The sequence below is a fragment of the Vitis vinifera genome, chromosome 12 (assembly GCF_030704535.1).
Source record: "Vitis vinifera cultivar Pinot Noir 40024 chromosome 12, ASM3070453v1".
Classification (NCBI taxonomy): domain Eukaryota; kingdom Viridiplantae; phylum Streptophyta; class Magnoliopsida; order Vitales; family Vitaceae; genus Vitis; species Vitis vinifera.
Window position 1 is genome coordinate 13,422,683 of NC_081816.1, and position 16,172 is coordinate 13,438,854.

Here is a 16,172-nt window from a genome sequence, read left to right on the forward strand (position 1 = left end):
AAATTCTTGTAAAAAGAAAAGAAAAAGTAGGAATTTAAGGGCTCTTCAAAATCCATCATTAGGTAGTTTTCTTCTTCAAACTATCATTATTATTACCTTTTTATTTATTTATTTTTTAGAAAAAAATGACTATAATATATATATTAACTAAGGGTTACCTTCCATGCTTAAACCATTAGAACTCTTCACGGACAACTCAAACCTCGGGTGTTGACTGCTCGTGACAATCATGACAGGATAAATTGAAGGTATCATCAATTCAAACATAGAACTATATGTTACTTAATGAGATTATACTTCCTTCCGTCTTGACCAACTAGCTGTCCTGATGGGTTATAATAAAATTATTTATCAAACTTAAAAAAATTAGTTTTTTACATTTTGGAAAGGTGAGAAAATATTTCTCTCACACACTTTTTTTTGGTATCATTATCTTGCAGTTCTTTTACCATTATCTTCATATATGGTAATTAAGTAGAAAAATATTTAAAATTTTCTTTCTTTAATTATCACTTGCCACTTCACTTACGTGATAAAAAAAGGTAATTTTTTTCAATTTTTGTTTTTTAATATTATGATGGAGTAACATTTTAAAATTATATACCTTAATCAAATTATTTTACCTTAATCATATTCCTCGTACCATAAATTTTATTTTTGGATTTTTTTTATGATATCGTTTTTAGTAGTTTTGGTGGGATTTTTTTTTATATTTATATTTATTTTAATTTTTTTTCATGAGTTAAGAAACTATGATTATTACTTTAATTCGTCTTATTAAATGACCAATTTGAGTAATTTAGTATAGAATAAATAAAGATTTTGACCCATTCCAAAATCCAATCCAAAATCAAGAGTCCAAAGATTTGTTTGGTTTAATTTAGAAAAAAGAAAAAAAAAGGGTAAGTGTGAAAGCGTTGACCAACTAACTTTCGACACAAGAGAGGTTGGACCCAATTAGACTCCGTTCATAAGTTTGGATTCTTCTCCCTTCAACTAGTCCAACGAAACTTCATCTCTTGAATACGACGTCGTTTGTTCCGGCTCTTGTCCCTCCCCTTGTACGCACCACCAGCGTCTCCGCCCACAGGAACAAACACACAAGGCAAAGCTTTGAGGGTGGTTTTGGGGTTGGGCGGCGATGGATAGGGTGTTCCAGAGGCTTCGGAATCTCGACGCTTACCCTAAAATCAATGAGGATTTCTACAGCCGCACCTTCTCCGGTGGCCTTATCACGCTAATCTCCTCCATCGTTATGCTCTTCCTCTTCTTCTCTGAGCTCAGTATGTTTTTCTCTCTTTTGGACTGATTTTTTTGGTTCTGAATTCTGTTTGATTGCCGAGAAACTTATTCGGAGTGGAAATTTCAGGCCTTTCTTTGCTAAAGCATTAGAATTCAAGGACTAAGTTTAGTTGAGTTTATTCCGTTGTTTTGCTAGAATTGAAAAGGAAATATATTTTGGGTTTTCAGTTGATTTGATTGCTTTTCTAAAAATCCTCGTTTTGATTTTGGATTGATTTTGTGTTGATAAGCTGCCTTTGGGTCCCGAAGTTATGTAAAGTGAAAATTTCAAGCCTTTCTTTGCTTGTGTTCTTCTTCTTCTTTTTTTTTTTAAATTATTTTGAAATATTTGGGTTGTTTGAAAGGAATATGGTTCGAATTCAATGCTTAGTCGATTTGATTTGATTCGATTTTTATTTTCTTCTGTTAGAAAGGAAAGATATTTTGGGTTTCTCAACAAAGGATAGAGGATTGGTTGTTAATTTTTTCTAATCTCGATTTTGATCTTTGTTTGGTTTGTGGGAAAATGGAGGACAATAAAGGAAAAGGAAATAGGTTGTAGGCAATCATCCCTCCTTCCGTACTAAGATTGAAGCATGTTTGCAGTTATCTTTCCCGACGTCATTAGGGATTGGCTCACTCTTTTCTAGATTCACTTTCAACCCAGAAGTGCTTTAAAGCAATTGAGATATCTACGTTGATTCATCTTTGTACCCTGAAAAGAAAAGCCGATTATCTACGTGGAGTGAATATGGTTCTGACAGAACATCTACTTCTGGCCCCCTCGACCCAACTTGGAACCCCTTTGAAAACCACCTTCCACTGTTATGGTAAGGAGCCTACTGAGAGTCCCTAAAATTGTTGAAGAACTGAAGTGGTCCAATTTATACTGAAAACCATACTATGGGGATTCGAACCCCACTCCAAACCCCATCAAAGTTGACAAATAGCAAGAAAAATCCCAACAGACGTGGTTGTAGCCTTCTGGAATCAATTTTGAGCATTACTCTTGATTGCATACTCAGGCTTAAATTTGGACACTAATTAGCGGTGACAATCATAATTTCTCTATCCTCTAAACGAGCATTCTGGGTTCCTGATAGGACTTTTTCATTGACCATCTTGAGTCACATTTTTTCAAACCTAAAAGGGCATCTACCATTTTGCAAATATCCACCAACTAGAAGGATGGGCATATATTTGAGACGATCTGAGAAGCAAACATCGAACAGCAGCCCAAAAGGATTCCTTTGTCTGGAGACTTTAGGAAATGATCGATCTTCGAAATAGACTGTCATTGTGATTTTATGTCCTAGTAAACCTTCTATTCTTTAGAAGCAAATCCATCAAATTGTAATGATTAATGAACTCTAAAAATGCACCATATAGTTGAAAAGATTTTACACAATTATGGTTCTTGTGGGACAAGTGAAAAGCAATGAAATTGTTATCTAAAAACCAGGGATACCCCCATAGTCTGCCTGTTGCTCCAAGCTCCACGCAGAAATCATTCCTTTTTCAGTTGTCAACTGGTTCATAAACCCTAGAGAGAATTCATGCAAGAATCTTTTTTGCATGCCTGAGAATCTGTATGAAATCAAAAGTGCCCATTGCCTTCAGCTTTTCCAATTCCCTTTTATTCTTCTTGATTACATATCTATCCCTGTTTAAATTTCAATATTTTCTTTCTTATACACTGCTAACAGATGCGGTTCTATTGCAGGACTATACCTCCACACAGTTACAGAAACAAAACTTGTGGTCGATACTTCAAGAGGAGGAACACTTCGCATCAATGTAAAATATGATTGTTCTTGATATTCTCATTTTCTAATAAGCATATGTGTTCTCCAGTTTGATATATGCTACTGTATGGTGCATTTGTATACCTTGTGAAACACTGTATTTATGCCATACACTGACGCTGTAATTTCTTTACTGCTAGTTCTTTCCTATTTTGTTGTTTGGAAGATTTGAACTTTTACCAATGGTATCACATGTAAAATATTAACTTGTGAAATTGCGTTTAATTTTTAGTTTGAATATTCCACTAATTCATGGTTTGTTGGTCCGTGTTCCTTTTTGTTTGAAAGTGCAGTTTGATGTGACTTTTCCTGCCGTTCCTTGTTCGGTACTCACTCTTGATGCCATGGATATTAGTGGAGAACAGCATCATGATATAGTAAGTACTGCTAGGAGTGAAATCATTCCCAGTGTTTACACTTTTAGGTCAATTTCTTCTCACTTATTAATTATTATACCTACATTTGATTTATTTCTTTATTTGTAGAAACATGATATTGTGAAGAAAAGAATTGATGCCCATGGTAATGTGGTAGCAGTTAGGCAAGATGGAATTGGTGGCCCTCAGGTTAGTGAAACCTTATTTTTACCCTTTTTTCAAATCAAGGAATTGTTTACATATCTTGTATTAATTTGAGATCTGATGCCATTGCTTCTAAAGAAATTTTGTTTATACTGTAGTCATTCTTCACTTGTTTGTAGGATGTTTACTTGAAGCACACACATACTGTGTTTTTGGATGTATGTGTATATTTACCTGTCAGTAGGCCAATATCCATTGCCAGATAGACTTTGGATATTCAGATGGTTTTGTTTTCTGGTACATGGTGGACATTTTGTATTCCTTTTTTTAGGTTCTTTATTTTCTTTTATTTTTATTCGAGTATCTCCAAACTCTATTTTTCATTCATTGCTTGTGGTCCATCGATTGGGAACTGTCTCATATTGTGATATTAGTTGTGTGGAATGTTGGGCAACTTTTTGAAGGAACCAAAACCAAAAGAAATTGCATTCAAACATTTCTCAAAAGAGCTTGAATTGCCTGTGGTTGTGCAGTGGCTTAATGCTCAATAGTGCATAGCTTGGTTAACTAGGTTGCACTGAGATGTGCATGCCAAGGTCCTTGACAACATATCAACCTGTTGGTTGGAGAAGTGTCATGTTGGTCCAAAGAAGTGACAATGCCTATTGAATAGGACTTGCATTGAAGGTTCTGGTAGGAGTTGTTTTCTTGGCACTCAATTTTGATTACTGGCCTAGATCCCTTTATGGAGTATGACCAGTCTGAATTAATTAGTGACTTCTGTTGCTGCATGATTATTTTAACTTTGTTGACTGGTAAACCATGCATTGAGGCTGCTTATCCTATGAACTTATTGGGCTCTTCTTTGCTTTGTGGTTTGTTTTATGTGTTTTAATTGTTCATCTATTTATTGTCTTCTGTTACAAAATTTGAGGTTTAGTTGGGATTTAGCTTTGTTGTCTTACTTTTATCTTTTTCTTTGTTTGAAGGATTTCTAATCTTTACATGCTCATTTTACATCTGTTATGTGATATTGTCAATTCCATTTTCTGTTTCCCATTAATAGAGAGAGAGAGAGAGAGAGAAGAGAAGAGAGAGAGAGAGAGTAGAGTGCACATTGGCATTTAATGGGCTTTTTTTAAAGCACTTTATGTGACCAACATGTCAAGCATTTGGTTATGTTTTTGCCTGACTTTCCTGTATCCATTTGCCAAATTTTGGGCTAAAATGAAAAAAAGACTTTTCTGTTTTTGTCCTTACTTCTGCTTATTGCATGTTCTTGAAAATGAATTTTGACTTCTAACTTTCCCTTTTCATTCGTTTTGTCTATTTGTTGACTCACCACTCTTTTTGTTCTCTTTTTTTCCCCTACCTTGATAATGCAGATTGAAAAGCCGTTACAAAGACATGGTGGCAGGCTTGAACACAATGAAAAATATTGTGGTTCATGCTATGGAGCAGAAGTGGTACATTTGTTTGTCTGGCACTCCCTAGGATTTCTTAGATGATGTGTTACTAATTTTTATGTATGTGTCAGTAATATTTACCATATATGTGGACTCTCAAACTGGTTAACTGGAAAATTCTTAGCAACATGTCTGGTTCTAAGTAAGAGTAGTTGGTTTAACATGGATGCTTAACTTTATTATTGGGCTTCATTGCTATCATAATCACCTTTATTTATATATATTAAATCTAGATAGATTGAAGTCAACTGCAGATATTATTGAATTACACTTCTCCCTATCTGAGACTACATCTTCTATCAGATTATGTGATTAGAAAATGTCACAATCTAAACATTTTTGATGACTTTGTCATTTAATAATTCTGATTTGCATCATTAATGATCAGTCTCAGTTTTCAAGGGAATTTACTTAAATGACATCTTACTTATAAGACAAAGGTGATTAAAATGACAAGTTGCTTGTATTGATTTGTAAAAACTTCCTGGGAGTGGAGTGTTGATTATTGTAACAACTGAAATAAGACTGGTGGAGTGAAATAATGTTTAAGATGCAAGGCGCTGTGGGGGCTAAAATGGAATTGGTAGCATTCATCCTTTTCTAATGTCAGCTATCTGTTGGCAGTTCTGATTCAAGCTGATTAGTATTTGTTTCATGATGGATCTTCCAATACACAATAAATTTCTGAATGCATCTTTGTTCTGTTATCTGTTTGTTTTTTAATTCATTCTCTTTGGCAGACGGATGATGATTGTTGTAATTCATGTGATGAAGTTCGTGAAGCATATAGAAAGAAAGGTTGGGGGATGACAAATCCAGATTTGATTGATCAGGTTGGTTATCATGCAATGCTTTATTCGTGTGTCTCTTTCTGTGCTGCCAGATATAATTTGTTCAGCCTAGTATGAAAATGAAACAGCTCAAGATAAGGTGGTTAAGTTTGTTGAACATATTGCATGTGTGGAACAAATTGTTGGTATATTTTGTTGTTTCTGTAACTGGAGGTCTGAGTATATGTGCGCTGCACAGCATCATCAAATTTCAGGTTACACTCTTAAAATTCTTTTAGATAGAATTTAACAAGGCATCATAATAGTACATCTTTATCCTTTTTTCATGCACACTTAAACGTATGTATCTATGTATATCTCTATGTATATATGTATATAAGTTTCTTTTCCTTGCTTATTTTCTTTTAGTAAGAAACTATAATTGTATTATATTGGATAAAAGTAAGAATTTGTGCAAAGGAAATAATGAGAAATCATTGGAAAGGGAAAAGAAAGTGTAGGTGTTTATAAAGGAGTACAAAAAATCCTTTCATTTGAAGCCAAAGGCATCTAATGTCTAAGGAATAAAATTATCGAAAAAACTCTAGGGGCCATGAGATCCATGGCGAAATCAACTAGAGAAAAGGCTTCTCTATTGCTGGCCTATTGGCTTCCATGAGAAGAAACAAACCAGTGCCTTGCCCAAGTCCATAATCCTTGGTATCAGTGTGATCATATCATAGACCCTTTTTGCCTGTTAGTTGAGATGAAACTTGCTGAATCCCCCTGCACCTGTAAATCAGTGACACCCACTTCTGTTGCAACTTTCAGATCTTTGATAGCTACTACAAACTAGCTCTTTGAGAAAGAGCTCACATAATCTCCTGACCATAAATGAATTCTGCAATTCCTATCTTCCTTATGCCCAAGGAACATTCATGGAAATTAAGGTGTTAACCTATGCCTAAAAAGATGTGATACCTCAATTTGGAGCCAGTACTATTCTAGAAAATCATTTGATGGGGGAAAGCCTTTTAAAGTTTATTCAAGGAAGAAAGTGAAGACCTAAGTAAACTTTAAGTAGGATTAATATTAATTAGGATTGAATTGAGATTGGTATTTGTTGGAGTCTAATTAGGATTAGCTAGTTGAGTTATAATATAATTAGAATTTGAGTCATGATAGGTTATTAGAGTCCTAGTAGACCTTGGATTTCTTAGAGAAGCCTATAAATAGGCTAATCAATGTAAATCAAAGGAATGAATTTGATGAATAACATTATACTTTCTTTCATTGCAAGGTTGCAACCCTCAATGGTGAGACTCCATTGATTTTAAATTGATGTAGGACAACCCTAGGATGGTTGCCTACACTCATCATTCATCTCCAACTATGACATCCAAATCCTTGCAAGCATCATGCACCTATGGTACAATTCTCTCTCCTGTTAGAACCCTAATAAAAAATTATCAACATGCTATCTTATTTATATCTTGGATTGCCCAAAGTATTCCTGGTGCAGAGAAAAGCTTTTGATAAAGCCTCATACATGAGAAAGGTCATCAAATTCCATCATATGAATAGTGCAATTCTTAACATGCTTCCCGATAATTGTAAATTGTTCCTACACATTCAAATTCTTAGAAAATTGTCTGGCCTACTCCTTGGAAAACTGTGAAAACCAATACTGAGCTGAGCAGTATTTTCTTGCTACCTGGAATCTCTTTAACTCATGTCCTCTAGAAGTAATATTAGAAACTAGATCTCTCTGCCTGGTCAGGACTCAGGAGATGTTTCCTCAATTCAAAGAACTCTTTGACCAAATAGATTATTGAATTATTACAAGATAGAAAAATTGTGGAAACTATTTAATGCTTAAGCATAAATTTTGAACAGCCAACTGGGCTTAATTTCAGTCAGATGCCATGATCATATTTGGGAACCTGATGAATGCATTTCCACATCGTCAAAAGAAATCAGTGGCCCGACTCCATGGCCTCTACTGTGATCTAGGTCTTGATGATGCTCCTATAGCTTGATGGTTGAAAGAACATGACCTACTCCTTGGGTTTTTTCTTTTAAAAATGATAATGATGATGATTAGTATTGGTGATGAGGATGGACAGAATTGAAACACAGCTCCCTTCCAGATGACAAATTCAAAGAAAAGATAATCCTATCCTTTTTATTAGTTTCCATTATTTTTGCTAATGTCATCAAGCCTTATCTTTTTGACAATCTGGTTTGCTTTAACTGCTTGGCTTTAAATTCCAAGATCTTCTTAGGAGGAAGGTATAGCTTGGATCTAGTGGTTGATAGAATCTAAAGGAGGTTGGATGGGTGGAAAAATGCTTTTTTTTGTCTTTGGGTTTGGGGGGTGATAACCTTAATTTAATCTTGTTTGTCTCACACCCCTAGCTATTTCCTCTCTTTTCAAGATTTCAATATCAGTAGCCATAAAGATTGAGAAAATGCAAAGGGACTTCCTTTGGTTGGGGATTGGGTATGATAAGAAAGATCATCTTATAAGTTGGGATGTGGTGTGCAAGCCAAGGGAGTTTGGAGGTCTAGGGATTGGGAAGACGTCCTTGAGAAATCATGCTCTTTTAGGGAAGTGGCTTTGGAGGTTTTCGTAAGGAAAGTTGTGGTATATGGAATTGGGTAATCACGAGCATTTATGGGACACATCCTAGTAGATGGGATGTCAACATTTTGGTTAGATGGTCACATAGATGTCCTTGGAAGGCTATTGCACAAGTCTTTCCCTATACACTTGCTTTGTGATGGGGAATGAGGAGAGAATTTGATTTTGGGAAGATTTATGGTGGGTTGGTTAACCTTTGTGTTCATAATTTTTAGGGCTCTATCAAGTTATCTCAATGAAAAATCTCACCTTCTCGGTTGTCTTTGGTAATTCCTATCCGCCTTTTGAGAATTTTAACTTTCATGGCAATCTCATTGATATAAAAATTGATTTTCTTGAAAGACTCATGTCTTCACTTCAATACACTTGTCTCCTTCTATCTCAGATTCAAGAGCTTGGTGTCTATTCTCCTTAGGTTTATTCTCAGTAAAATCTTTCTTCTTGGTTTTTTCCAATTCTTCAAATTCAATCTTGTTCCTTTCGACCAATTTTGTTTGGAAATCAAAAGCCTCTTCAAAGGTTAAGACCTTTTCTTATTAGTGGTGTACAAGTAGGTAAATACTAATGACATGTTATAGGAAGCACCTAACAAGAGACCTAAAAACATGGTGTGCAGCTCCCTATTCTTACACCCAACATAGCAAACAACTCCTCTTAATGTTGGTCCAACCCTATTGGTGTGCACATCGAATTCCAATTGAGCTGAATGACATTTAAAGGGATGTCTTTGAAATCATCAGTACAAGAGGCCTTGAAACGAAGAAAAGATGTGAAGTAAATCCCATGACATCTCTGACGTCCTCCATTTATCCTCATAAAGATCCTAGCATTTTTCTTTCGCCACACAGTCTAAGAAGAGGGGTTTGGTGTTGTAGGGTAGGTAGGAGTGATTTTGAGGTAGGGAGGTCAATGGAACTCATACTTTTCAGGGCGTTGAATGATAGGGAGTTGAAAAGCGTTGGGAATCCCTCCTAAGGCTTCAAGGTAAGGCCATGAGAAGGGATGAGGAGGATAGGATGGAGTGGCTAGATGCAAAGAAATGTAAATATTTAGTCAAATCCTAATACATTTTTCTTATGCAGGAAAAATCTGAGGCATTCCTAGATAGGGCCATTTGGAATTCATGGGCCTCGACAAAAGTGGGGTGTTTTTCTTGAGAATCAACTTGGGGAAATGTCTTGACCTTGAATCAGCTACAAAAGAGAGGATAGTTTTTGGCGAACCGTTGCTTTCTATGCAATGGAGAAGGATCAGTGGATCACATCCTCCTGGATTGTGTTGAAGCAAGGATATTATGGCAATTTGTATTTTTCTTGTTTGAGATTGCATGGGTGACTCCTTTGATTAGAGGAACTCTTAGGGTGGCATGGAGCTTTTGTGGGAAAAAACGGAAGAAGTTAAGAGGGTTGTCTCCTTGTGTGTTTTGGTCATTATGGAGGGAAAGGGATAAAAAATTGGTTGCGAGTGAAGATAAGTTGGATCAAGCGCTGAAATCCATGTTTCTTTGTAATTTTTTGTTGTGGGTTAGGAAGTATATGGATGAGGGATCCATGTTGATGATATATTTTATAGATTGGTTTGGGACTAAGTGAGGGGTGGCTTTTGTTTTTGTTGCTCTTTTTTTTTTTGGCTTTGCCTCTTGGCGTCCTTCTTATAGGTCCTTCGTACTTTGGTGTGCTTTTTGTTAGCAGTGGTTAATATATTTTTGATTGCCGAGCAAAAAAAGAAAATAGAAGGAAACCTCTGCAAAATTTTGGTTTTGGCAGACATATGTTACCAATATATCCTCATGTCGAGTAAAAATGGTAGTCTTCACATTCTTTAAGAGAATCCCTGTTGCTAGTTCCCCAGCCAGTTAGGAGCTTATATCTACTAAAATTTTGTTAAGACTGTTCAAATAGATATTTACTAACAATTTTGAGGTGATGCTAGCAAGAAAACTTGTAACGACAAAAAATATCTTGAAGCTTGAAATACTTAATTCATCAACAACTAAATATTACCCACTCTTCTAATTATGATCTGAATTTGTAAAAATAATTAACAATTTGGCTTTGCCAATTGCCTTAAACATAGAGTCTTCTCACATTTTAAACATTTGATAGTACTATTCTGTTACACCAAAAAAAATTTATAATTCTTAGAAAGAAATAATTCTCCTTATTCTTGGTACTCTCACAACATCTGTTTAATATTTTCTTTGATGAGCTCTCACAACATCTGTTTATCATTTTCTTTGACGAGCAAAGACATGCACACACACACACACACACACACAAACAGACAAGCATACCACACCCACACAAACACACTATTTATAAGGGCATATAATCCTGGTATATGATAAGCATACAATGAAAACATAACAAGCAAAGGAAAAAAAAAGAAAAAGAAAATAACAGAAACAGGAAGACCAACAGTCTGAAAAAAATCATCTAGGCCATCTTAAACCTATAAGTGAAATCTGAAAAAGAGAAGCTCCATTCCTCATGGACTCTCTCAACCAAATAAGTACTTTTAAGGAAAATATTTTTCAAATTCAATTCTGAGATCTAGTAGGCTCCTCAACTGTGCTCCTTCCTTGAGTACTACCACAAATTCAGCAAGGCTGCCTAGAATTTCTTTTCCTCTTGCCAAAAAAACTTCCTTGCCAGCTGGATAAGTTGTCCTTCAGAGACTGGTTGTACACAGCAGATTCCAAGGTAATAAATGATAAACCATATGCTGTGAGCCTTCCCCACAATGAATGAGCCGGTCATATCTGATTCCTCCCGTCTGCCCACGCAACACTAATCTGTAAGAGCACTACCTTTTCTTGTTAGCTGTTTGGTTATTAGAATCTTCCCCAATGTGTCATGTGAAGAAAAAGATCAATCTTAGATAGAGCACTAGACCTACACAACCCATGATGGGAAGGAAAAGAGCTGGTTTCTGAAACAACTTGCAAGACTTAACCAAAAAGCAACTACTCTTTGAGAGTTTGCATTTGAGTTTGTTCTTCTACCATCAATTACTTATATTTGAAAATTCATTATATGAGAACTTAACCAATGTCTAAACTTGTAACTTTCTTGGAAGTTATTACCTACTATTTCAGTGACCTTTACTGCCCTATATGGTCCAGTAAGATTGAACTATTACATCCCTGTTTGGGGCAATGGTGATAAGCTCGAAATCTTTGATGATTCTCCATGCCATTCATCAATCCCAAACTTGTTCCTCCTGTCATTAGCCCCAGAATTCTAGTATGAGCTTGGAAATCATCCCACCTCCAGTGGATTTCCAAAATCCTGAACTGATAACTCCCTACTGAGCCTGGAACACCAACCGCCTTCCTGCCCCCTGAGTTTCCCTACTTCGACCTTTCTTCAAAAAACTTCTCTTGTAGAATTTAACATGAAACATAGAAAAAAAACAAAGTGATTTCAAAGTTAAGAAAGATTTAGATTTCTGACATGCAACATCTTTAGTATATTCCATGGCATTCATGTTTATGTTATCAACATGAGGCTTATAAAAGGATTAAATACATAAGCTCAGAATCATTCAAATTTCAACATCCAAAATGATTATTTTTCTCACAAGGTACTAACCACACCCTTGTTTTCTTGTACAGTTTGGCAGTTCAGCTTTAAGAATTAAAAATCTCTAAAGTAGGTTACTGATGAGTGAAAGCACTTTACTCACACAAACATAATCACATTTTCTACTTCTTTTTGAATCTTTCTAGCTCTTAGGCTTGTGAAAATGATAAACATTTTCTATTGTTATATAGTTTTTGAGCTTATAATTATATGTTTGTTGCATTTAGTGCAAAAGAGAAGGCTTTGTCCAAAAGGTTAAAGAGGAAGAAGGTGAAGGATGCAATGTCTATGGCTTTTTAGAAGTTAATAAAGTTGCAGGAAACTTTCATTTTTCACCTGGGAAAGGCTTTTACCAGTCAAATATTCATGTGAATGATTTGCTGGCTATTTCGAAGGATGGTTATAATGTAAGACGTAGTTTTGGTTTTTATTTCATTTTACTTTACATTCTATATTTAATTCCATCTCTTCAATATTAATCTGTTTTTTCATTTTTAAATTTTTAGTGTCATCTTGTTTTTAACTTCATGGCACATGATGCAGATAAGTCACAGGATCAATAAATTAGCTTTTGGAGACCATTTCCCTGGTGTTGTAAATCCCCTTGATGGGTAACTACTTTCTCCTCTTGCACGGCTATCACTGATACAGTTAATTATGCCTTTTCTCTTAAAAAGAAATTGATATGGTTGGTTAAACATTAATCCTTTGGTTCTTATGATGTTAAGTGCTTCATTTGTTTTCTCATCAATGACTTTCTGGCTGAAATCAAAATGAAGTCAGAAGCAATCAACAGTATTTGATATTTTATCGAAGTACTTGTCCATTCAGTAAAAGCTTTCTGCCTAGAACATTTGCTTCTCATGTTCTGGTGAATTCATTTTTTGTTTTGATGGCTCAAATTTGTCTTTTGAAAAACAAAGGAAGATAATATTAATAGATCCTTCAAAGTTAAGGTTATGTTCGGCTCTTAGAAAATTTGAGAGAAAATAAAATAAATTTGAAGTCAATAAATTATTTTCTTATGTTACTTCAGACTCACTTAACTTATTTTAATTCTTTGATATAAAGATTAAATAATTTGAAAATGCACAAATTTCTAAATAATTTTAATTGTATTTGATTTTCTTTTGCATTTTTCAAAGTATAACCAAACATGAGAAAATAATTTTCTTTAATATTTTTTTCTTTCCTTAGTGCTTTCCAAGAACCAAACATAACCTGAAAGAACAGTAAAAGAAAAGAAAGGAGCAAAAAATAAGAGCATTAAAAAGGAACCCCATGAAGTAATCACAAAAGACAGGTATCAAGAGGGATATGGTCTCCCAAAAGACCTAGGACAGATGGGGCTCCTCTCTTGAGCAACCTATCAGATTCCTGATTGTTGTTCTGGACTTCCAAAAGAACAAACAGTCCACTTTCTAGACAGCAAGTCACCAACACTATTTTCTGAACCCAATGTGGAAAATCCAACCATCTGATTCATGCATAGTCTTGCCTTGCAGGGAAAATTAGGCAAATCCTTGAATTAAATTCCCTAATATAAATTCATTGTGTTCTATTGTAGTTTTTAATTTTTGGTGCTTAATTACACTTTTCAGGGCACAATGGTTTCAAGATGCACCTGATGGAATGTACCAGTATTTCATCAAGGTTTGTTTTCTTGAAGGATTTGTCTTTGTCTTATTTACCTTTCTTTTCCCCAAGTATCTAAAACATTTGTGCAAGTTATATTTTGATATCTTTTCCCATCTAAATGGTTTGCATTATAAAACGAATTGGGTTCCTCATAAATGTAAGTTGCAATGCTTTCTTACTCTACTCAGGAAGGAGATAGTAATTTTATTTTACGGACTTTATTAATTGATCAGTGGGTAGCTTAGATTAGAGAACCATTATGATGATGTTGAATATCCTGTGGAAGAGTCACAATTAGTTTTATTGAATTTATGTAACTGCAGTATTTAAAAATGGATTTTGGATCTCAAAATTCTTGACATTCAGAAGCAATGATCTTAAGCTATATTTTTCATTTGCTTCTCAGGTGGTTCCTACTATCTACACCGACATTAGAGGGCACACTATTCAGTCAAATCAGGTATTACTCAGTATTTTGAAAGTTGACATATTCTAATTGTTGTATGTTATTCATCGTGTTGTCCACTGAGATGCAAAAGCATTGGTATTGTACAGTTCTCTGTCACAGAGCATTTTAGGAGTGCAGAACCTGGTCGCCCACACTCTCTTCCTGGAGTGTACTTCTTTTATGACCTTTCTCCAATTAAGGTGGGCTCCTCTATCCATTATCTAAAGAGCTAATTGAAAACTTGTTTAGAAGGTGGTTGATTTTCATTTCTGAATTTTTTTCTTTTTGTTTTTTGCTGAGGAATTGATTCAGTTCATAAATTCTTTCTGAAGGAAGAAAAAGAACATTATGCTCAATCAATCCCCAAGCATCTTGGGATTTTAGAAAGCCGGCAAGTGAACTCCACATCACACAAGAAAAATGAAAAGAAATAAAAATAATAGTAATCATAAAATTACAAAAAAAATGCAAGAAAATAATTCTATCTAGTCAATTGTGGTCCCTATAAATTTTTCTTCTTTTTTTTTTTGGTAGGTAATTTTTTCCCCTCTTCTTTGTTTTTTTTTTTTTTTTTCTCTTTCCTTTCTTTTGTCCTCATTAGGACTTGATCTGAAACCTCCCACAAACCCATCCCAAGCCTCAAGGGCTTGGTAGTCATAGAGATGGATGAAGTTAATAATCAGCTGCCTTAATTTGCTGATCCTCTGATACATTTTATGTTTGCATGTTGTAGGTTACTTCCAAAGAGGAACACTCGTCATTCCTACACTTCATGACAAATATTTGTGCCATAGTTGGAGGTGATTATAACTCTCTCGCTCTCTCACTTTCTCATTTTTATGTTCTTAGTAGTTGCCACAACCATATTTTATGCTTTTGAAGAACCCTACCCGAAATTATACCAAAGAGTAAATGAGAAAAACATTAGTTAAAAGACCTACCAAAGATTACAACTATTTTAAAAAATTCAAAATTAAAACATTTGATAGTGATATGAGCAGTTGTGGTGGTGCTAGTGGTTGGATGGACAGAGGGTGGGGATTGTGATATGGTGGTAGTGGAGGCAGTGTCACTGATAGTGGCAGCAGTGAGTTTCCTGCCCCCTCACTCGAATTATTTTTAAATGGGAGCTGGAAAGAATCTCTCACCCCCTTGAGATTTCTTACTCTGTATAATTCAAATTCAATTACTGGATTTGGAATGACTCTAGTTGGAATCTTCAAATGCAAGATTCAGATTTAAGAACCTTTGAATTCAAACTTGACCCTCTGCTCACTGAACCTGAGACTCATTGATATATACCATGAGCAAATTCTTGAATTTAATTCTTCTTTGCACCTTGTCAGTTATGCCTCTGATGACTTGGATACAACTAATACTGACTATGAACAACTTTACTTTTTGTTCAGGTATTTTCACAGTTTCAGGTATAATAGACTCATTCGTGTACCATGGTCATAGGGCAATCAAGAAGAAGATGGAACTTGGGAAATTCAGCTGATTATTTGCCAATTGTGGTCATTTTCAGTCATTTTCAGTATCTCGGTTGTCTCTCCTGTTGAAATCGATTGGAATTTCTCTGATGAGGGCCAGGTGCTTCTCTCTAGCCACAAACTAGGTTTATGTGAGGAAAAAGCTGGACTAATTGTCGGGTTCTTTCTTTTGTTTTCATTTTGCCTTGCCCTCCCTAGACCTCCACACACAACCCCCTTCTGCCCCTTTTTATTTTTGGGTTTCCCTCAATTCAGTCTCTGTAATTTATTTCTATTTTGGATACTTGTTGAAAACGGAAATTGATTGAAATTTATCTTCGTTTTTAGGTGAGGATTGGAATTTTGTCCTTGAAAATATGAATGGCATGTTAAATAATTTATTTTTGGTAGCAGTCAATAAGTGGTGTTTCTTAAATATGCTTGGCATTGAAAAATGGAAGTAGGTTGAGGAATTCAACAGAAAAAGAGGATGGATGCTAAAGTTGGCCATCTGCTGTGTCCTTTGCTTCTAGTTACAGTTGA

General features: G+C 35.1%; 1 protein-coding gene across 1 annotated transcript; it reads left to right on the plus strand.

Annotated features, from left to right (window-relative positions):
• The first annotated feature begins 964 nt into the window (after positions 1-964).
• On the plus strand, positions 965-15,981 carry LOC100267365 (uncharacterized). Its single transcript, XM_002264608.5, has 13 exons — positions 965-1,283; positions 3,005-3,078; positions 3,380-3,463; positions 3,572-3,652; positions 4,993-5,073; positions 5,814-5,906; positions 12,299-12,478; positions 12,615-12,682; positions 13,673-13,724; positions 14,116-14,169; positions 14,265-14,357; positions 14,891-14,957; positions 15,567-15,981. Exons 1-13 carry the CDS (start codon positions 1,142-1,144, stop codon positions 15,656-15,658), a joined length of 1,161 nt encoding a protein of 386 aa, XP_002264644.1. The 5' UTR covers positions 965-1,141; the 3' UTR covers positions 15,659-15,981.
• The last annotated feature ends 191 nt before the right edge of the window (positions 15,982-16,172 follow it).